This window comes from Nipponia nippon, unplaced genomic scaffold (assembly GCF_047370975.1).
Source record: "Nipponia nippon isolate SJK-2023a ecotype South Korea unplaced genomic scaffold, ASM4737097v1 scaffold_1, whole genome shotgun sequence".
In the NCBI taxonomy this organism is placed as follows: Eukaryota; Metazoa; Chordata; class Aves; order Pelecaniformes; family Threskiornithidae; genus Nipponia; species Nipponia nippon.
Genome location: NW_028262290.1, coordinates 70,740,060 through 70,762,500, shown reverse-complemented (window position 1 = coordinate 70,762,500; position 22,441 = coordinate 70,740,060). Strand labels below are relative to the sequence as shown.

At 39.8% G+C, this 22,441-nt stretch overlaps 2 protein-coding genes across 15 annotated transcripts in view; one reads left to right on the top strand and one right to left on the bottom strand.

Annotated features, from left to right (window-relative positions):
• Nucleotides 1-12,278, top strand: part of LOC104013413 (poly(rC)-binding protein 3) — a 545,963-nt gene extending 533,685 nt beyond the window's left edge. For 10 of the 13 annotated variants that reach the window (XM_087759257.1, XM_087759246.1, XM_087759328.1 and 7 more), the window contains one exon: nucleotides 1-1,070. This exon is cut by the window's left edge and continues 1,235 nt beyond it. Coding sequence is in view for 3 of the 13 variants with exons in the window: in XM_087759345.1 (XP_087615471.1) it covers nucleotides 11,363-11,423 (61 nt within the window). In the remaining 10 variants the exon portion in view is untranslated. The other 3 variants (XM_087759356.1, XM_009465908.2, XM_087759345.1) reach the window with 2 other exon arrangements.
• Nucleotides 7,530-20,106, bottom strand: ZNF830 (zinc finger protein 830). 2 transcript variants are annotated; one of them, XR_015705169.1, is made up of 11 exons: nucleotides 19,925-20,106; nucleotides 19,681-19,780; nucleotides 18,430-18,550; nucleotides 17,838-17,871; nucleotides 16,267-16,481; nucleotides 15,832-15,922; nucleotides 15,106-15,169; nucleotides 12,284-12,364; nucleotides 10,859-10,935; nucleotides 7,993-8,943; nucleotides 7,530-7,892 (listed from the first exon to the last, which is right to left on the bottom strand). XR_015705169.1 is itself a non-coding variant. In XM_087759380.1 (10 exons), the coding sequence occupies exons 1-10, from the start codon at nucleotides 20,044-20,046 to the stop codon at nucleotides 8,760-8,762; spliced, it is 1,089 nt and encodes a 362-aa protein (XP_087615506.1). In that variant the 5' UTR covers nucleotides 20,047-20,106; the 3' UTR covers nucleotides 7,530-8,759. The 2 variants fall into 2 exon arrangements, 1 of the variants encoding a protein (XP_087615506.1); XM_087759380.1 differs by having other exon boundaries at nucleotides 7,530-8,943.
• Nucleotides 20,107-22,441: the final 2,335 nt, after the last annotated feature.

Here is a 22,441-nt window from a genome sequence, read left to right as displayed (position 1 = left end):
TGTAAGTGCTTAATAGTACGTACCAATTAGACATGCACAGGCACTCTTCTGATACCCCCTCACGCATATATTTTGTTCAGCCAAATGACCGTTTTTTCTTAGGTTTCTCTAAAAACATTCCCATTTAACTCACCCCTAACCACGCAATTGGATTGTACTCTGACTACGAATAAAATCTAGTGCTTATCAAAGGACATTCACAGGTTGCTGCCTGGACAGATAACATCCCTTGAACAAGAACTTAACAACATTCAGGTTAACTAAAACCAGACACCTAATCGCAGCCAAACCGAAGAGAGCTGGCTGATGTAATGGCGGTTGCTAGCTGTTGGAACTAGTTTTTAACTGCATTTTCTGTTTGTCCATCCACCTTCTTTTTAATTTCTGTTGCATAACTCAGTAATGCAATATTGTTTTCCTCACCGCTTCCGAATCCAGAATCCCATTCGCCCGCCATGTTCATCCACTTTGCACTCCTTGGACACAAAGCTTTAACAATTGAACTGTATTCAGTGCATTTTAATATAAACTAAAAACACAATGCAAATGCAATACTTTTTAAAACATGGTATTTCAAAGTGTGTTATTATTATTGTATAGGGCTAAGTACTATCTCAGTATTTTGTGTCATTTCTGTATTCTGTGGGCTTTTCTTCACCTTAGTACCTTTGCACTAAGTTTTGTCACTGTAACCATTTGTAGAACTGCCATTGTTACAGTTTGCACTTATCCAAATGGGGTTTTTGGTTGGTTTTGTTGGGTTTTTTGTTTTGTTTTGGTTTGGTTTTTTTGTTTGTATATAATGAAGGAAAAACTGGAAATAATGTCAAGGTACCTCAGCTATTTAACAGCTCTAGAAAATTGCTGTAAAATTGTTCTGGGCTATTGTAACTGTTTCAATAACTGACATTTAAAAAAAACAAACAAGCTACCAACCTCTGTGTGAGAAAACTTGCCTGCATTGAAATGCTGTTCTATGCTGGTTGTACTCAAGTGTTATTTTTTTAATAGTGAGAAGATTTTTTTCTTTTTTTGCCTTTTTTTTTTTTTTTTCCTTTTCTTTTCCTCGTTTTTGTTCCTACATTTTAGGCTGTCTTCAGAAGTTACTGGCCTGGGGGCTCTGTAATGTATCTCATCATGCCCTAGTGCATTAGCCACCAGACAGGACTTTTCCAAAGCCCCATGAGACAATGCTTTCTATGGACTAATCTACAGAGGAGTTTCTGCCATTTCTAACTTTCTTATTATTCTGAGACATCAAAAGAAAATACTTCTTTTACTCTTTAAGCAACTGTGCTTCCTAACTCTTGTGTTGCTTTCATTACTGTTCCAGTTTTAACACTGTTGTGGCTCATAACATAACGCAAAGAAAAGTTATTTTCGGGGGTTAATTTTCATTGATGTTCATGCTTTGGCTAATCTGTATAAAAGCATGGGCCGTTAGTGTTCTAAACCACTGTATTCAGCTAGAGACTTGACAGTAAATTAAATGAGACGTTTTTATAAATAAATTTTTTTCCTGATTAAAAAAAAAAAAGACGTGGTAGCTTTGTGCATACAACTGTTGTGTTGTTTAAACTTTGTTCTTTGTAACCAAGTTGCTAATTTGTCGTTTGAGAAACACTATTTTATGGATTGTCAAACTAAGATCATAGACAAATTGGTTGTTTTCATTAATGATTAAAGGTTTCATATCATCACGCTTAAGGTCCCAGTGCTCATTGGGAAAGAGTGTAACAACTGTGCAATACTGGCAACGTTAGAAGTACGTTCGCCCATTGTCAGGGATGATGAGTCTTTTCATGATTAGATGGAGCCAGATTGTGTAATTAGTAGAGTAAGCAGTATTTCTGCAGAACTTGTTATTTGATTTTTAACAAAGTTGTTCTTGGAGAACTTCTCACGTTGCATAGGAAAGATAGAATTTGGCTTCTTGCTACAAGAAGCCACTGGTTTCTCTCTCTCGTGTTTTCCCGTACTGATTTTAAGATCAGATACTGGGGAAAGAAAAACAAGAACAAAAGAACAAACTTGGATACCGAGTACGATATTGCTAAGACCCTTCATATTTTCCCATTCCCAGCAGCACTGTTCAGTGACGAGGCTTCTAGACAGCACCTTTCGCCCAGCCAGGAAACTAGGCCAGCAGCTGGGAGGAGCACTGCAATTTGCATTAAAAAAGGAGAATGGAGAGCTGGCCCAGGGAAGAGTCTCATCCTGCCCTGACGCGCGGCTTGAGCCGTTCGTCTCCTCCTTTGGCTCTGCTGAAGCACTGCAGTCCCAGCCTCAAGTTCTCTCTTCACAGAAAAGTGAAAGAAAGGGGCTGGCTCTGAGCTGTTGCTGCATGCAGCACTTCTGGCTGCGCTCTGGCCACCTCTCCTCTTAGGGCACTGGCAATGCTTTCACGTTTAATGCTTTATCCTCATGGGAAAGCAGAGGTTTTGGCAGTGCAAGTGAGTAGCACCCTTAATGACATGAGACTAATTCTACAACCTCCATCCCTACTCTACTAAGGTCTATACTTGTCTCCTGGCACTTAGCTTGGGGTCCTGGTTCCCCTGACTGCCCCGGCTGAGTACTTGTCAGGCACATCGCTATTATTTTCCATGGGCTCTAGGGTAGAGAGACCTGCTATGCATCTTGGCCTTGAGTCTGAGCCTGGAACTACGATACGACCAAAACGTGCATACAGACCTGGAAAGCTGTAGAAGCCAACAGCTTTTTCAATACAGATGCAGCCACAAAGCATCTCTTGACAGTAAAGGCTGCCGAGGAAGATTACAGAATGCCTCGTTGCATGCCAGCACCCAGGAAGCCTTACCCGGTGTTGAATTAGCTATTCCAACCCTTAGGCTGGAAGAACTATAGGCTGTAGTACTAACCTTCGCCCTGATAAAATTCTGTGTTATCATTCCTTAAAATATATTTAACTTCTTACTCTTGAAAGGGGAGCTGAAGCTGCTTTCACAGCAGGGACCTCCATATTCTTCATTTCCTAAACAGCAAAAGCTATTTCTCTGGCTAGCCTGGCTAGTGTAAATGAAAAAAAAGAGAACATCATTGCAGCTCAACGCTAAGTAGGTCAAAGCTTTGCTCTCCCAGTAAAGCTCCTAGGCAAAGGGCAGCAGCAGCTCTGTCATGTATAGCATCTTTCACATAAATAATTCTCAGGTGCCTTGCAGACTCGGCTAGAACAGACTGAGATTCAAACAAACTAGTGCAGGGGCACGTTTGTGTGTAGAATGAGGAGAGATAAAATAAAGACACATGGACGAAGGAAGGAAATAAAAGAAGTCTTTTGAGAGGGCTTTTGCAAAAAATGCAGGCAGAAATGCGATAAAATCTAGGCTAATTGAGGACTCAATTTAGAGTTGGAAAAGATTTCTGAATGGCAAGAAGTTGTTCCTGGATAGCTTTAATACAGAAAACAGGCAAACAAAACACAACAACTGGAGTTGTTGGGGGCAGGGGAGTAAAAAATAGTATTATCCAAGATAGAAAACTAAACCACTCATGGCCAAAGGTAGATAAGAGGAAGCATGCACCTGATATGAAAAGGTCACTGCCCACACAACTGTGAGTTTCCAAATGAAAGATAACACAAGTCCTGCAGCTTTCACATCAAATCAGTATCAGAGTTCTGGCAAACATCTCAAATGAATTCAAGAAGCTCTGTTGTGTTTCTCTAGTGAAAAAAATAGAAAGTATGAATGCTGGCTGGAATGGTCAACCAGAAAGAAAACAAACAAACAAACAAACAAAGTTAGAGGCATTCAGCCACATAAGCTAGTCGATATTGCTTTCTGTTCTCAGACACAGCCAGAAGGCATTTCTGGGCCCCAAGGTGCATATTTGTGGCAGTCAAGGCTCCTAGGAAGCTAACAGCATGAGTGTCACTGGTGTCACAAATGCAGGCACCTGGGAAGTGCCTCAGCCTCACTGGGCTGCACAGGTGAGGTGTTTCTGTGAGGTTTCACAAGACAGTCTTAAAGCATGCACTGAACCCTCCCCACCCGAACTAGGCAGAAATGGAAGCGTCCCTGTTTTTTCATTTTTAAATACCCAACAGAATCAAAATAAGAGTGCTTCTCTGGGATGGGGGTGATCCAAATCCAGTTTCTTCCATAGCCTCAATCTCGGCTGAATGTATTTCAGCACTACTTGTGTACTTGGAACAGGACTTACCCCTTCTCAGGCAAGCGTCACGATTATCAGACAAGTCACACATGCTCACTAATTCAGTCATTGTACAGTGGCACAGCTTGTACAGGAAAGACTGCAATTGTTAGGCTGCTCAACTAGACCGGAGGAACTGTAAGTTCAAAGGACAGCATAGAGAGGAAGGATTTGAACACAGATCTCTTACATCCTCTGTAAGTGCTGTAACCACTAATTACGCAAGGCATTAGTCCCTCAGCTGTATTTTTGGAAGAAAGACCTGGGCTTAGATGTTTACACATGGGAATTGCTCGCATTTCTTTTCCCAGCTAACAGGCCAGGATAGTTCTAAGTGAAGTGATGAACAGAAGATTAAATGAAGGCAAACACTGAAAAACTGCTTCACACCAGAAAATTTCAATCTCTTGGCCTGAGCGACACTTCCTAGAGATACGAGTACATACTGCCTTTCTTGCCACTGAAGTGTACTTACTCCTTGGTTCCAGGAAGGAACGCAGTAATGTTGATTAAATCAGTTTCTGCATCAATGCATGTGTCCTGTCACTCTACAGACTGGCATATGTCTCCAGATAGTAACTGAAATGAAAGAGAAGTGTCAAGTTCATCTGATGTTACCTAACAAAAGGGAATTTCTGAAACATTTTATACTTACATTATGGTTTCTAATGACAGCTACAGCACGATTCCCATTGGTTGAATGTCTGATTTCCTAGTGCAAGGTTTCTTGATTATAAGGAAAAAGAAAGTATTTTTAAGTGCTGAAAACATTTGAGTAATATGACTGTTCTCATTAGAGCTATTTCTAGCTCAGTGTTTTTAAGATGTTAAAATGCAGAGAATTACAGTGGCATGTAATAAACAAGATTTGTCTCTCCTCAAATTGAATTTATTGTCAAGGGGCCTGACCAAAGATAATGTTAATGTTCTTTTTAACTAGTATTTGTGATTCCAAAGCAAATTTTAAAAGTATATGCTTTAGTGGAGGAATGACAAACAATCATGTTAGCAAATGAGAACATTGTTTTGTTTGTTGTTATTTCGGTTTGCTTGGTTTTGCGCAATCACTTTTGGGCTCCTCTGTACCAAATACAGCCCTTTTTCCACACCTACTTCAAAGTCATGACAGCAGCGGCTTATTTCTTCCATGGCAGGAGAGAAGTTAGAACACAGATTACCATTTGTGATTGTTGGCACTTGCCAGAGAACAGCTAACTACCAACCGCTGGCAGTAGCAGCTATGGTTATCTGCTCCCTGCAGAGCTGCTGCTTGGACCTCCGTTTCAAACACGTGTGCACACGCGCACACACGTTTTGGCCCTGAAAGTCCCTTACCAGTTTCAAAACCGCTGAGCTGGGAATCACAACTATATTTTTGTGGCATGAAATTCCACAGTTCTTAAATTTGGGCAACACTCTCCGTTAGTATATCAATAAATAAGGATTACAAATGCTAAGTCTTCCCCCTTAATTCTGATTCTTCAGTTTTCTGGAAGTCCTGGAGATCAGAGAATTAAAATATTCTTCTGAAATCCACTGTGCGAGAGACTAAAACTTCATTTTTAATAGTGGCTACGGACAGAGCTAGTTATTAGGACTACTTTCATCTTTATTGTTTAAAAACAGAATTTTAATTTAATTTAATTTAAATTAACAGAAAGTTAAGAAGTTAGAAAGAAATTAAAAGAAGTACGTATTTTTAAAAACAATTATTTGCTCTGGTTAATGATCTAGCTGAATAGCTCATCAGAAGTTCATAAAATTGTTCTCCAAAACTGAGGACAGACTTAAAATATAAATTAATTAGGCCGATGTTTTTCTAAGACACAGATCATTTACCTTGATAAATTAGCTTGACTATTCAGTAAGGATCATTCCCTCTTCTCCCTTACAGCCATGCTACTTTCACTGCTAAAAAGCAGGATGATTTCTTGCCTTCTTGACACAACAGCACACGTACATCAATGGTCACGTAGGATACAGATAGCAGAGCACTCACATCTTCACAAAGCTCTCCAAAAGCTTTGTTTCAGATGGTGAAGAAATGTACAGTTGTACGCAACAAGCCGTACAGAACTTGTATGCAACACTATTTGTGGGTCTGTGAGATTCCTCCAAGGAAAAAAGCATCAACTCTTAAACAAGCAACAACCAAGAGGGACCAATGCTGTCAGTGACTTCCTCAGCAACACGTAACCCACTGGCTGGTCCATCGTCTTTACTGTTTCAAATGAAGCTATGCAAGGATAACGAATAGAGTGATAAGTGTTCTGGTGTTTATTCCTACCATCTGTTCCTAATAATCATTAAAACAATGGGCTGCACTGGTTTGGATTTGAATGTACAAGCTCTCTCCACTGTAACTAAACTCACTACCTTTAGCTTCTTGCCAGTAGACATCTCTAAAGAGGAGGGCAACTGACCTAAAACAGCTGAACTGTTTTAATGCTCTGTTCCTTTCCTATTTATCTGCAGTTGAAGTCATGATTTGCAGATTCATGTACAAAATGAAAGTAAAGTTACAGATATATGTGCAAAATGGAAGTGCAAGTTACAAACTTGGAGATGAACATTCTTATACTGTGAAAACATATATGTCCATGATGCTCAGTGTAACCTGACTTTGAGTCACATCTGTTTTTCTGACATTAAGCCAAATGCAGAGAGTGGTTCTGAAGTTCAGTGTTAGCAAGCTAGTATGCTTTGATGGGTGAGTGCAAAGCAAAGTAAGAACAATCAGAAACTTAGCTTGGCTCTTTGAGAGTGAAACTGGGGGAGTGTCTTTTGTTTTGTTTTGAAAAAAAAAACACCCATCTATTAATATTGTACCACCCTCTCAACAGAAAGTTCTCTTTATAGTGATAAATGGATCTAGACATCTTTCACTAGAGCACGATAGGCACCTTATACATTAATATTCAAATGTTTCACACTATAGAAGGAAATTTTATTTCAGTTTTGGCCCAACTAAGTTTTCTAACACTTGCCAAAACATTATTTGTTTCAATACTCTGAATGTTTCTGTATTCTGTATTTCAATACTCTCTGAATGTTGCTATCTCAACAACAGAGCTAATTCATGTAAGACTGCAGTGTTGCATCAAACATTTTAGCAGTAACAGCTACTTAGAGTTATTAAATCAACCAAAACCCAACAGCTGTAAGCCAGCATATGTGAGCAGGAATAAATGGATGCATCAAACTGCTAAGGACCATTGCTTGAATTTTGACAGCTTTATGAAGAGCTGAACCCAAGGATCATGGAAGTCAGGAGTGGTACAAAAACATCTTACAATATGGAAAGGGCTCCCACCATATGGAGTCTTTCTTCCAAAACAGGCAAATCAAACATCTAGCTTTAGTTTTTCTCTTTATTGCTTGATTAATAAACATCTTTGAGGCAAATATCTAGAATGCTCTCCTAAGAACAAAGCTTGTTTTTTCCTTTTAAAACCCCACTGACTTGTTTTAAAACTAGAATCTTTAAAAAACAGGAATATTTTAAGCTGTTCCTTCACAACTTTACTTTTTGATATACATTAAACCACACATTTCTCCTATTTTTTCAAAAGTCCTCAGCAAATTTTAAATGTTTTAAGATTTGCAAAAGTAAAAAAAATATGCTTCATAAAAAAAAACACTTACCAAAGCTCGAGGTAGTTCTGCTTGCCATGTGCCAGTCCTGTCAAGTTTGTTGGTTCTTGATTTTACTTTATCTGTGTTTATTAGAACAGAAATTAATTTTAGATGCTCTCTGTGCCTAAGATAATTTCTTAAGAAAACTTCCAGTATTTGCAGCTAGATAAATGATTTTACCTCATCAGTTTCCAGTGCAGTACCTTCCTCTCTGGCACTTTGTCACCTTTTCATTTAGTTATGAAAATATGTAGCCGTTGTGTTTTCGTCCCTCTGGTTCAAGAAATGTGAGGTATGCTACACTACGGCTGCACTAAGCAAAACAAGATACTATAAAGAAAAATATTCAGCACTGCCTATGGCACATCACAGAGCATACACTGTGGAGAAGCTGCAGCTCAGCATTTCTGAGCTTGGCCCTTACATGCACAGAGAAACTGTAATGGATCCTGAAAAAAGTGTACGTATTTTATTGGGAGCTGGGGCAACGGACAGAAGAGCACTTAAAAATTTTAAGATAACATAAATGCATAATATTTTCCTTTCGCTAACCCTGCAATTTGGGAAAACTCCATACACTATCACTTTTGCTAGTCCTTTACTTCTATACACAATAATCCAAGTCTCAAAATTACTAGACATATCTAATGCTTCCGAAACCTTAGAGATTCTTCAGTTACTTTTTAATCCCATTAAAATACCTCTGGTAGGAAACCAATAATTTTAATAGGAAAGGTACAGTCAATATTATTGTACAACATTTGCAATATACATTTTTTACAGCAAGTAATACACTATTGTAGATCTACAAAGATCATTTTTTTAATACACTTGGCTCTTTACCGTCTCACGATCCTCTTTAAATAAATATTTAACAAAGGCATCTCACTTCTAACAATGGAAGTAACATCACAGATAAAGAGAGTATCAACCACGTTGCAGAAGTGCTACAACAAAGCCCCTTTCACCCGCCAGTCTTGAGACAGCAAATCCTGCAATTCTTCTTCATCTTCGCTACCAAGAGCCTCATCGTCTTTCTCTTGAGTTGCTCTTAATCTCATGGCTTCCTTTAACTTCTCCTTCATCAGATCCTGGCGGTTACGCAAAAGCTCAACACGGCGATAACATTCACTGTTGAAAAGTAAACCACTTATTAATACTTGTGGCCTTTCCACATTAATTGGGTTTTCTACAGGGCTGGATTTTGCTTCTCCGACTTTGGATTAAAAAAAAAGCTCCACAGCTTCCCATCAATTAAAAAATAAGCTTTCAATATGCTAGTGCGCCTTCTCTGTATTAATGAAATGGAAACAGACCAGAGGAGAGGTGTAGTCAATTCTCTAGCAATGAGATCTAATCTAAATATTTAACAACTGCAATACCACCACAAATCATTTTAGAAAAAGCACAGAACCAACATCCACTTCCACATAAAAAGAGACATCATTCTTTGCTCCACTTATGGTTTTCATATATGGTAGAAAGGCGAGATATCAATTGGCTATCAATTTTGATAACTTAGTGGTGGCACCTCTGAAAATAAAAAAGCAGCACAAGCGTTCCGATCCTTTATTTGCTTACTGTGTGCTATAACAGAACATTTTAAGTAAACGCAATCCACAAGTTTCAGTTTTCCATTCACTTAAAAAGTTCTGTCCTTGAAATATGTTTTGTAACAATTATTCTAGCCATTTTAACAGGGTATTTTACTGAAAATGCCAAGTAGTATCAGCCTGATTTAAATACATCTTTGCTTCTTTCATTCCTATTTGCTAGGAAGAGTCAACAAGGAAAGATTATTATCTGGATCCTGTTTCCCCTTGCATATCTGCAATACGATTACTTATAGGCAGTCACAGCTGAAGATTTGAAGGCTAAGGAAAACGTGAATGTCACTGGAATTAATTTGATTTTGAATTTAATTCAAAATAGCCTGCATTTAAATGCATTCAGAAGACAAAGCTACAAAAACAGTCTTTAAAAATCTGTTTTAAGCTTTTATTTTGGGAAAAATAATTATTGTAACAAATTTGAAATTATCTACAAATTTCTGATATTTGGTTCTACGTGCTATAGCATCCTAAGCTACTGGTAAAAATGAATGCTCGAAGACAGACTGGTTTAGCTCAAGCCCTCTCCAAAATTACGTGAACATTGTTAAAAGACATCCCTGTATTACCAAAGCTCAGTTTGAACCCAACGCTATTGTTAATATATGCTGATTATCTGTAGCATGTAAGTCTGGCCAGATGGCTTAAGTGTTGCTTTAATTTTTAGTGTCTTCTTTTTGTTGCAAGGTTCATTAAAATCAGAACTCATCTTTTTCTTTTCAATCGCTAGCATTGCCATTATCACTGTTAATCAATGTGTTAAGCTACATGATAATGGTAACAATCTGTTCCACTAAACTGTATTTCAGGTTATTTAGAGTTTAAACTAATGCTTATCCAACCGCTACACCTACCATTTCAACAAAAAAACCAAAACATCCTACTTCATGTAATGAAGTGCCATCATTCAACAAAACCTTTAAGGAAAATTCTATTAGAAACAAGGAAAGTTAGTCACAGAACAGGGCATTTTCAGCACAGCAAATAGATGGTCAAAACCCCAGTCTCATTATCAAAATTTTAATTGCAGTGCAGAATATCAGACCTTGTTTTTTAAAAATGTTCACATGAATTCTACATCAATCAGAGTTCACAGAGAAATACAAATTAAGACATCTGACAGGGGGAAGGGGGACAGTTTGTTCAAAGAATTTGCCTTCTATTGCTTTATTTTGCCCATGCCTGCTTTCTGTATTTTCAGTGATTCTAGCGCATTCTCTCTTTGCAAATAATTACAAAACTTTGCACCAAAATTCATGTTTTTATTAGGTATCGTTCTGCAACTTGAGGGAGTTTGTCTTCTTCAAATATTTAGGTGATTAATGAAAGGTAGTACCACAGAAGATTAAAATTAAAAATGTTTTTATCACTCTAGTCAAATAGCGATCCATTACTGCTGGAGAACAGAAAGTTTGAGGAAAAATTGATCTACTTACATCTGCTCGTCAATTTCTCCAATCTGACGATCTAGTCGTCCCTCCTCATCCTCTTCTGCCACTATTGCTTCTGAAATCTAAACCAGAAAAGCGCTAAGAAAATTCACCTTCATCCTGAACTCCACTGTTGTTCCTTTTTGATGTCTCTGTCTTCCCTTCTTCCCCTCTACCTCAATTCAATGTCGATCTCCTGTACATATACTCCCACCTTCACAAAAGACTCTGGAGGCAAATACAGAAAAAACCTGATCTGGCTTAATTTGAAACGGAAATGTTTCTTCTTAAAACTAAAAGTAGTTCGACTGCTTTGGGGTTAACCTTTCCAATTTTTCAATTCACTAATATTTGAAACTGAGCATAAACAAACTATGTGCATCCAAAGTCTGAGGCTGAAACAGGAGCTATATCCCAATGCTTGGGATTTAGTTACACAAGCTTATTGAAAGTATTGGTTAAATATTCCCACTAGATCCCGAAGTGTTTCTAACCTGTTATTTTTTTCAGCATATACTTTCTCAAATCTGAATGTCTGGGAGATGCTATGCAATCAATGGTCCACGCATAACTGAGAAGATTCCTTCTAAGCCGAAGAATTATCTGAATGGCTAATGCTAGCAAAATGTATCCACCACTGCTTTTGTATGAACATTCGCTCTGTTTATAGTGCTGACCACTTTAAAATGAGCAATGATAAATTTTTCTGCACCACTTTTCTTAGCAGTTGACATATGAGCAATTATTTACAATCAAAATTAAAAAACTAGCAAATACTCTAGGGGAAGATTGAGAACACCAGGTATCTTCAGTGACAGTTTTATATTGTACAAAAGGGCAGATAAAAACCTGTTCCGGGAAGACTTTCCATACAATGCTAAACAGTAAAAAATGGCAGTACAGAAAAATTGTGGCCAACTTATGTCTCTCACACACAAAATCTTTTGTCACTTCCACAGATTTTGGGTCTCCTTTCCAGTACATTTAAATTCACCATAAAACCCAGGTGACCTACCCTCTACAGATCCTTTTTGAAAAAGGCAGACAAACAGGTGGTGTTTTGTTCTGGTTTTTTTCAAGGTTAAAATATGAATATATCTCACCTAAAGAAGAGCCCACAATTATGTCCTGTTTGGCTACAGGATGCTCATCTGAGGTATATGCTATCTAATTTAAATACAATTTAACAAATGTAACTAGATATATATTGATCACTGGATCCTGATCAAAAGTGTTTTCAACTTAATTTCACTTCAGCGGAAAACAGAAGGAACCCTTTGCTCATTTATAAAGTGCATTTAACCACACACTGCATTGCAACAAACAACTGACAAATGCAGATGTCAGTCATTCTGCAGAGCTGCATGAAACTGTTGTTTTCCTTATTGTGTATAGTATTTAGAATCAATAAAAATAGATTCCATTACTTACCGTGTTGACCTGTCGCATTGCCTTTTGAAATTCATCCCATTCTTTGTCCATCTGATCCTTTGGAGCATCAACTTTTCGCACCTAAGGAACATAAAAAACAGGCTTATTAACAATTCATGTCTAGTCACTCTTCGGGGCACTGTAAAACACCTGGAGAAATAGGACAAATTATGCTGTGTTCCCAGAAAAGTGTGGTCAACATACTTCAGTTTAAGTAATGTATATGAATAAGAGAGTGCAGCTGCACAATGGTTTTGGAGGAAAAAAAAATCTGACTCTACTCCTGGATTAAAACAGCATCCTTGACTGTAGCATTAAAGAATAGTTGACTAAGAATGGATGGTGTGGAATGTCCGGATTAAAAAAAAGTGACTAAGTCTGTTAATTTGATGGTCTGTAATTTCACTGTGTCAGGTGATAACTTTTACATTCTCCTGTACCTGTTCAATTGTATATAGTAGCTATCTCATAAGCCAAAAAGCAGTGAATTATTCACCTTTGGCATAAGATAAAATATCAAATGATTCAGTCACTAGTCTGACTGGTGTTAGATAGTCTGACTATATTTCAAATCTAGTCTAATTTTGGTGGCTAAAAGAAGAAATAGTACAGCTGCATAGCAATTTTAACAACACGCAAAGCTTTTTCTTCTGTGGTAGACGGCATTAATTACTAAGACAAGAGGACTGAAAAAGTAGAAGCTGTAAGAATGCGTTTAAGATCTACAACTAAGATAATCAAAACCAGACTGTGCTTTTAAACAAGCAAGCAAACAAGGTAATCTACCTGTGTAACCAAAAAACTTCCACAATTCAAGACTGGAAGATGCGGTGTATAACATATGTTAGATGAGAGATTATGCTTAGCTCTAGACGGGGTGGAAATTATATAGCTACAAGAATTAAGCAGTTTGAACAGAGTAATTCATGACACCATCTTTTTGCATAGTTTTATTTTTCCTTTATTCGTTCCCCTCTTTCGATAACACATCAGTCATCATCATGGTAAAGACAACAGTTTGGTACATTTTGTTCCTGAGCGATTATACAAAATCCAGTAGTATGAATTAAGTTTATAGAATAAATTAGAAGCTTCCAAGCAAACTACGTACTGGGAAGTAATAGTCATCATTTCATTTTTCTGTTCTGTGATTATTTCTATCATATGTGTATGTACTGTGTTATTACGCATTGTGGTTGTCTTTTGTAATTCACAATTATTTGTATTTCTTACAATAAATTGAAACACTAAAGATATTATTTTTCCTTGAAATATTTATCTAATCCAGAATTTATATGCTTTATAAATTCCTGATGTAAAGAACCAACATTTTTCAAGCCCACAATCTCCCTTCCCAAAAGCTCACTGTTAATTCTGAAAATAATTATTTTGTGTATGACTCCAACACAGAATCACTGCAGCCATCCCAATATAAGCCATGCCACAAACATTTTCCTTAGCGAAACTTAGAAAGGGCTGATTAAAAAGAAGACTACCTGCCGGCAATTCAGGGAAGAACTTACTGGAACACATATCCACTTGTAAATTTATCAGCTGAGGCACCGACCAGAACAAAGATCACTCACTAGTGTCCTCACAGATACAAGCAGGTTCTCCTTTGCCTGCTAGGCATTCCCGCTTTCTACAAGGTTCCCAACTCATGGTGAAACCAAGTATTTGAAACATACCAATTAGTCATATGCAAAAAAAGTACATCTTTTTCAGCTACATAATTCAATATTCAGAATGTCATTATTCAAAACTATTCACATATGCCAATACGTGGGCATGAGTGGTGCCAAAAGAATCTTGCTGGAGCAAATAAGAGACACCTAAGCTTGTAATTGTGACAGTGGAACTAACTGAACATAAAGCAGCACTATTTGGAAGGTCTCCAAATCAGAAGTCACGGCTCAACCTCACAATCCAATTTAAACACACCAGCAGCCTTCCACAGTGTGAAAAATAGGGAAATATACTCAAGGAAAATAAAAAAGACTTTCGAGCCTACAACATTATTATTTCGATAAAGAAAGCAGGAAAGTCATCAAATCTGTAGTAAATTTTACCAAACAGAAAAAAAAAAAAAGCTTTATATTTCAAATATCAGTGTTTATTTTGGTCATCATTTGGCACTGTGCAAATTGAAGGAAGTATGAAAGATTTTGATGAAAATTCCAAGATTTTTAGTTGTGATTTTTTTGAGAAACACATTGAACGTGCACCTTTCTTTTCTTTTCTTTTCCAAGCATCAAAAAAAACCCATAGCAGTAAAAGACAAGAGGGCTGAAAACCAAGATCACTTGTAGTATGCCAGCACTGAAGATAACAATGCAAGCCATAATCTAATTTTCATTCTAACCAGATGCATTGCATCAGCTGCACAGTAACTCATCATACTTTTCAACAGGATCACTCAAAGGACATTAGAGAACTATTTTTATATTCTCAATTCAGAGGCAGAATTGGATATACAAATTCAGTGAAACACTTTTCCCGGGGCGACTCAAAGAAATAAAAGTACCAGGTGGATTGTCCAAATCTCAGTCCAGTATTTTAGCCAACAAATAACACTTCTTTTGTTTTCTTTAGGAGCCACAAAGGAACCCAATAAAAAATACACTCTGAGAGATGATTTAACAAGCTCTTCCTGCCCCCCTCTGCCCCTTTTCATGTCTTCTAATTAATACAAACCAAAATAGTTCAGTCATTTTCTTATGTTCTGGTATGACTAATTACCTAGAAAAGCATCTTCACTACTCAGAAAATCATTAAAACTGGCAGAAATAAATCCAGCAGCATAAAATCAGCAGATCACTTACTTTTGCATCCACTTCAGGATCATCAAAGAAACCTTCTGGCAAAGCTTCAGCAGTGTTTTCTTTCCTGAAATGTTTGATTACTATTATCCTGAGTTAACACTTCACAACCTGCTTTATTGTAGAGTTAAAAATAGTCAAGAATAAAATCCATAATCTTTTATAAAAGAAATGAAGCTAGGTTTTTTTATGCCCCAAGTTTTACCCACAACCATCAAAACCTGTTCCTTCAGTTTGGTCTTATCTAACTTACAGGGAACTGCGCAGTTTTAAACCTCGCTGTCAAAACAAGAGCTTAGGCTTCTTAAACTATTCTTTCCAGTGTGCCGAGCACACAAACATTCTAACAGCACAGTCTCTACTTTTGAAAGCCTAAATCACTGTCTAAAAAAGGGCCCAAGTGAGCTGAACCATTACTACAGAACAAGCAAATGGTTATCTTTAAACAGTTCAAAAGCAGTGGTTGACACTAAGCTTCAAAAGTATCCTGTGTTAACTGCACACAGAGATGTCTAACAGACGCTGTATGGCATTGCTCCATCTCTTATCCTGCCCTTAGGGTGTGAAATACCTGTCTGAAATAATGCTAGATGCTGACGTATATACAAACTATTCCGAATACAAGTTAACAATCTGATAGATTTCTAAGTGATCACAGTCTGTACTTCCTGGAAGGATAATGTTTATTTACAATTCCCAAATTTATCAATATCTGATTTGACTGCTTACCTTTCCACTATCTTCTCTTGTATCTCTGCTTTCTGTATGGATCCTGAATGGGAAACTATAGGAGCAGCTGTAGTTTTGCTGTCAAAGAAGTCTGTAAGAAAGGACAGAAGCCTATGAACAAAAAGAACTGTTCAAGCTTCTTTATAAAGTTCTGACTAGACAGGAATTTCAATTAATATGTTACTGAATCAAAGAAGAACAGCCAGACATTATTTCACTTGACAGCCTCAAACAATTAGAACAGAAAATCAATAAGCATGCTGAGAAAACACCACACAATAACAAACTAGCAAAGAATCTCCTTTCTCTACTTCCAATATAACACACCCTAAACAGCTAATAGCAATAATAAGACAAATAAATGAAAACCGTTCCATCATCAGTTAAAACACAGCTTCTCCTTACTGAATCACTTACTATTTCAGTCATCATTACCTGCAGGCAGAGAATTAGCTATTACTTCTTGAGTTGGAGGTGGAATTTCAGTTTTAGGCATAACACAAGATTTGTTTGACTGATCTTGTTCCTCCTCTTCATCATCATCATCATCGTCATCATAATTTCCTGACAATAAACTGGGACCTGAACCCTTTGAAAGCTGTTGGTTTGCACTCTCTTGCTCTGTTTCATCAAAAAAATCTGCTGGTAGCCTAGTAAAGAACACACAACATAACTATTTCAAACTTCACAAGAATCAGTCACAGTCTACCATCCAAAGCCTATTCCATCTGTGAGCAATACGAGATTTTAGATATTGTGCAATACCCTAAACTGCGCAGCTACTGATGTAACCATTGTCTGAAGGCAGCACATACTTCTTGCTTTCATTTGAAGGTCCCCAGGAATCCTCAGGTTAATTCTAGAAATACATTTCAGTTCCATTTTTTGTGTTTGAATATTCAATATCAGAAACTTTAATAAAAATATCCTGTAACAAAGTTATTTGGAGGAACGGCAGCTTAGGTAACTCTATTTCCACATTCAAAGTTATTTGCATCTGTATACATGCTGTAAACATATTAAATACAAAATTCATAGTTCAGAGGTCATATTAATGTCACGTAAACCTTGATAACCTGCATGTACACGACACAACTACTTATTTTGGGTACCTACTGTGGCTCAGACCTGCAGGGCCACACAGGCTCAGCAATGAGAAAACCCAGATTTGCTTAGAGTAGCTGCAAGCCTCCAAGCCAAACACTTTTCCAGGTTATATTTTAAAATAATCATACCAATCAGTTTAGTAACGAACAAACCTCTCAACTGTTAATTTTGCACACACACTCAAAATTTCCACAAGGTAAGCGTCTTCTAGTGTCAAGATAATAGCATGTAATATCTATGCAAGATAATAATAATATATCCTGTCAAGAAGTGTACAGGAGACCTGCAGGCCTCGTGGGACATCTACCAACCCCACAAAGATGTCCGAATACCGTCAGAAATCCTTAGTGGCAGCAAGATGCTTAACCCAATCCCTTGAAGTAAAATACACTCCTATATTTGTGAGAGTTCAACTGCAGGATATGCATTTACATGTATTTTAAGTGACAAAAACATCTTAACATGACATTTGTTAGTAGCTTTTGTGAATAAATGCCATTTAAATGTACATTTAAAGTTTGCCTTAATTTCAGACTACCATCTCTTCTGCTGTATGCTAGCATTGAAGATTAGAGTGCATGCCACAATCTAGTTATTTTCATTCTAGCAAACTGTGTAATACCACCACATATTAATCCTTAAAAGTCTGATAGTGACAGTAAAATAATTCCTGTTTTGTCACAGACTCTAGAGTTAATACCACGATTTTCTCATCTGCACCGAGGAAGATGCTGCCATGTTCAGGAATATACACCCACATTAGAAAATGAGAGAAGCAGGGATCTGCTGATTCTCTGCATCGTTACCCTTGGCTAGGAAGGAGAGATGAGGAAAAACAGGGTGAGAATGTAACAGTTGGTACGGTTACAAAAAAACCACATGTAATAAGATCTGCTTACCCAGATGTAGACGTATGTGGCTTTTCGTCTGTACCTGTATAACAGTGAAGAGTCACTTCTTATAACCCATACTTTAAAAAAAATAATATCCCTCAAATAAAGTCTTACTACAGCAGTAAGTTCACAAATGCATACTTTCATATATTTCATATATTCACATGTTCAGGAGCACCAAGGGAAAAAAATTAACTATCTTTCTTTTAGCATGAACTTTCCCACATGATTTGTGGTAATCCAGTGGCTTGATCCCACTGAAAAGGAATAACACCACTTTCTGAACAAGTGCTTCTACTGTTTAACTTACACTGTTTCTAGTTCTGTTTTGGCCAAGCCCACAGCCCCATGACCTAACTGAACTCAATAACACAGAAGAAAACTAGGTAAACTACCAGAAGTGCAGTTTTCTCCTGGTGAGTGAACTCACAGAGAAAGAGCAAGACAGACTTTTTCCCTTTCAGCAGCAACAAGCTGACATTAGCAGTCTTGTTTATTCATGCTCACTTCCATGGGAAAAAAAAACAAACCAAAAACATTCAAGATGTAAAACAGCTAGATTCTGGCAAGTGCTGGATAAGTATTTTTCTCTCCTTACCTTTTACTCTCTTTAACTCTGTATTTTCTGTGTCAACAGTTTTTCTCTTGACAGGATGAGACGATGTGCTAGCAGCTGAACCAGTTGCTGTCTGCTTTGTGCCTTTCAGTTCTGCAACTCTCTGCAAAGAAGTACAAAATTCAGGAGGCTTTTCTAGCAGGAACTTCTGGATTGCAGCTTAAAATACAGCTCTTTTAGCATGCTTCATTAAAACGAGCTAATATCTTTCTATAACGAGATCACTGAAATAGACATCGCGGATACAGAACCCAAGACCAATGTTTCTGTCAGCCTCTTGAATGATGTGACATGGAGGCAGAGGAACCGACACTTGCACAAGGGAAGCTGTATGAGTGAGAAAGGAAAGGCTAAGATCAGTGACATTTACAGCAGTAAAACACTGGAGGAAAGAGCACGAAGGCTGGACTCATCTGGAGTGTTTTAAAATTAAAACACAGCAGCAGTAGTAAAGACATGTCACTGTGCCTTGCCACAATGATCTACCCAGAATGCAGGCAATGAACTAGGAAACCCTCAGTTCTTTTGGTCTTTTCCTCAGTACTTGTAAAATCAAACATGATCTCTCGGTTTCTGCTAAGCAGCAGCGGAATCTAAAAGGATAAAGAAATCACACTTCAGGCTGCATCCAAGTTACAAGCTCCCTGAAATTGTTTTTCAAATGCTTTATCTTTACTGGTCAATTAAAAAAAAAAAAAAAAAAAGTTTTCTTAACGACGTGCAAGCTGCCATTTGATAACATACAGTAGCAAAGTACACCCACGGAGGGCTTCCAAGTCCAACTACGGAAAGCTGCAGGCAAGTGGCAGTTAAAAGCTGTCGCTAACGTGGGAACGGCTTCACCTTAAGAGCATGTCCCCTGAAAGACACGGGACGATTCTCTCAAGTGCCGGCCTTTCCGTGGGTACGCAGGTTTTAAGAAAACAAAACAAGACAAAACCATCAGGCTCGTTTCCACGCCGGTCTCTCGGGGCGGGTACTCGGCTGTTCTCCACGGGCGCACCCCTCAGAAAGCCGCAGCAAACCCCTACCCTCCGCTCCGGCGGTGTCGCCTCCCCCGCCCTCCCCCCTTCTCACGTGGTGCCCTGCTGCTTCTGAACAACAAAACCCCAGCAGCCCCGAGCCCAAACCCGCACCCCGCCGGCGGGCGGGCGGGCCCACCACCGGGCACCGGCCCCGGCCCCGGCCCCGCTCCCCGCCGCCAGCCAGGGCGGGGAGCCAGCGGCCGCTCACCTCGCGGTGCTGCTTGCCCAGGGCGTGGGTCTGCCACAGCAGCTCGCTCTTCACGGGCGCGTTGCACAGCGTGCAGCTCAGGTGTCCCAGGCTGTTGTACGTGGCGGCCGCCGTTAAGGGAAGCAGGGGGCTGCGGCGCGGACCCCCGCCCCTCACCGCCCCGCAACGGCCGCCCCCCACCCCACCCCTCCCCTCCCCTCCCCCGCACCGCGCCGGGGGCCAGGGAGCCCGGTGCCGAGGATATTTGGCGAAGGGCGAGTCGATCCGCTTCTTTCCCGCGTTCTGCCGCTGCTTCTCCCGCATGAGGCGCCGCAGCTCCTCCTGCCGCACCTGCTTCCGCCCCGCGCCCACCCCGGCCGCCGCCATCTTCTCCCGGCGAGCAGAGCGGAGGGGCGGGGCCGGCGGCCGGAGCCAGGCCCTCAGCCGGGGGCGGGAGAGAAGGCGCCGGGGACGGGGCCAGAAGGCCCGGGCCCGCCCCGCCCCGCCCCGCCCCGCCGGGCGGAAACAAAGTCGTCTCCAGGGCGGAGCAGGGTTGAGTGGTCCGGCTTTATCGGGATTTTCAGGAGCTAAGCCTTCGGAGCACCATCAGAACCAGAGAGACGCCGTCATCCAGCTGCGGGCCGCGTCTCTGAATAAATTCCCTAAAAAGCGTCCCCAAAGCCGCCCAAAATAAATACAAAATAATAAAAAAACCCCAGTACATCCCATACACCCAGATCCAGAAACCCTCAGCGCGCAACACAACTGTGAAAAGTGCCCTTAAAAAAAAAAAAAAAAAAAAAAAAGAGCTTTTCTTCGTGCCCGAGCTTTCTGCCGGTCGCGGTAACACGCCAGGCCGCGAGTCACGGCAGCCCCAACGCTTCCCACTCGCCCGCGCGGAGCGGGCTGCCTGCGTTTTCCCCGCTCGAGCACAGCCCACCTACAGCATTTAGTAACCACATCATGACCAAGGACAGCAGAGAACTTTCCGTGTTTTATTTGTACCTTTTCATTGATGATAGTACAATAAAATAAATTAAAAAAAATCCAGCCCCGAGTTCCACGGTGTCAAGTACTCCACTCCAAACCGCGGGCGACCGTCAGAAGTCAAGAAATGGACAGTACGGGCTCACAGCGACGTTGCCTTCCGGAGGACGCCACCACGAGCAGCGTATTTGACGCTGTTCCCAGAGAGCAAGCCACCCCACGGCTCCCCGAACACCGGGTTTGGTTTGTCTCACGCGACAGGTGATAGGGAGCCGAGGGGCAGGGAAGTGTGCGATTCGGTTTCCATTTTCATAAAAGACAAACTTTGTGGTAAGACATTTTGCCCAGACAGCAAATCCCAGGCGTGTAAACACAGCCAGAGCAATACAGCAACTGGAGGAAGACGATGGGGTCAGTGTAACGGAAGCAAAAGGGAGCCATTTCTCTTTTGGGGATCAGGGCAGAAGGCTGGGGTGGGGAAATGATTCAGTAGCAAAACAGGTATCACAGTACACCTAGACTACAGAATCAGTGAAAATATACCTTAAGCTTGATTGAGATCTATGTTTACCTTTGCAAGTTCTGAAGAATATTTAAAATCTCTTCTTCCTTCGCCTTCGTCCCACAACTGTACTCTGCTGCACTTTTCAAAAGCACAGAAGTTTGGTTTTACTGAAATTTAAGGCTATTATGAAAAAATGAAGCATAGGGCTCCTCTTTCAAAACTAAGTATAAAAGTCAATCCACTCTAGGTTTTAGACAACTTTAAATACAACCATCCGTTTTCCAAAACGAATCAACTCATTTTTATATTTGGAAGACAAAAAAAACTTATACTGCAAAAGTTTGTCTTCGTGCACATACTTTTGTCCTAGAAACCAAACCCCTGGTATCAGACCAGCCGTTACCACTGTAAGGTAACTTCAGCTCAGGACACCCACCCTTTGCTGTATCCAGATGTGCTGGTGGGAGAGGCTCGTCACCACTCTCTTTGCCTCAAAGTACCAGATTATCAAAAGATCTGCTATGGAACATCTTAAAGTTAATCCACCTGGCTTTGAGACAGGCTGAGGATGTACCCACACAAGCACATCTCAAGAAGCAGCAGTTTCTGGGAAGTAGTGCTAGGAAGACGATGGCTGCCTATAGCCTCAGCGTTCTTGCCCAAGAGAGAAAAATACGAAGGAGCAGCAGAAATAGACACGGTCCTAGCCGTGACCACAGCTCCCAGTTCTCTTCACGGGCACAAGAGGATACTTTGCTTATTATACATGCACCTGTGAAAGTTCAACGCATTGGAGGACTTAGATTTGAGAGGGTGAGGATCCTTTCCCTCACAGGAAAGTGGATAATTTCGCATGCCCTGAATTAGGCAACAGTGTTGCTGGTGGTTTAAGAGTCAACTGAATCTGGTCCAGAAGCAGCATCATGCTAGGTAGGGCTTCACAGAAATGGCTACCACCAACTCTTCTTCCTCCTAACCTTAAAGTGCTGGGAAAAATGCAGCATGACCAGACTAGTAGCCTAGGAAAAAATACCCACAGTCCTACCAAACATACCATTTCCTAACATGATAGACAAGCTTCCTAGGAGTTTAGACCTTAAAATCCTCCACAGATGCTGAGAAGAGTTGCATGTGGAAAAAATACAACCTTGAAGAAGCTGGTTAACAGTAAAAAATATGGCAACCCAATCCTGGTATGGTCAAAAGGCATTTTTAGAATAAAAGCGACCCTTTCTGATGCAGAGCTATCACTTCATTTGTCCAATGGCATTTTTCACTAAAAAAATGCTC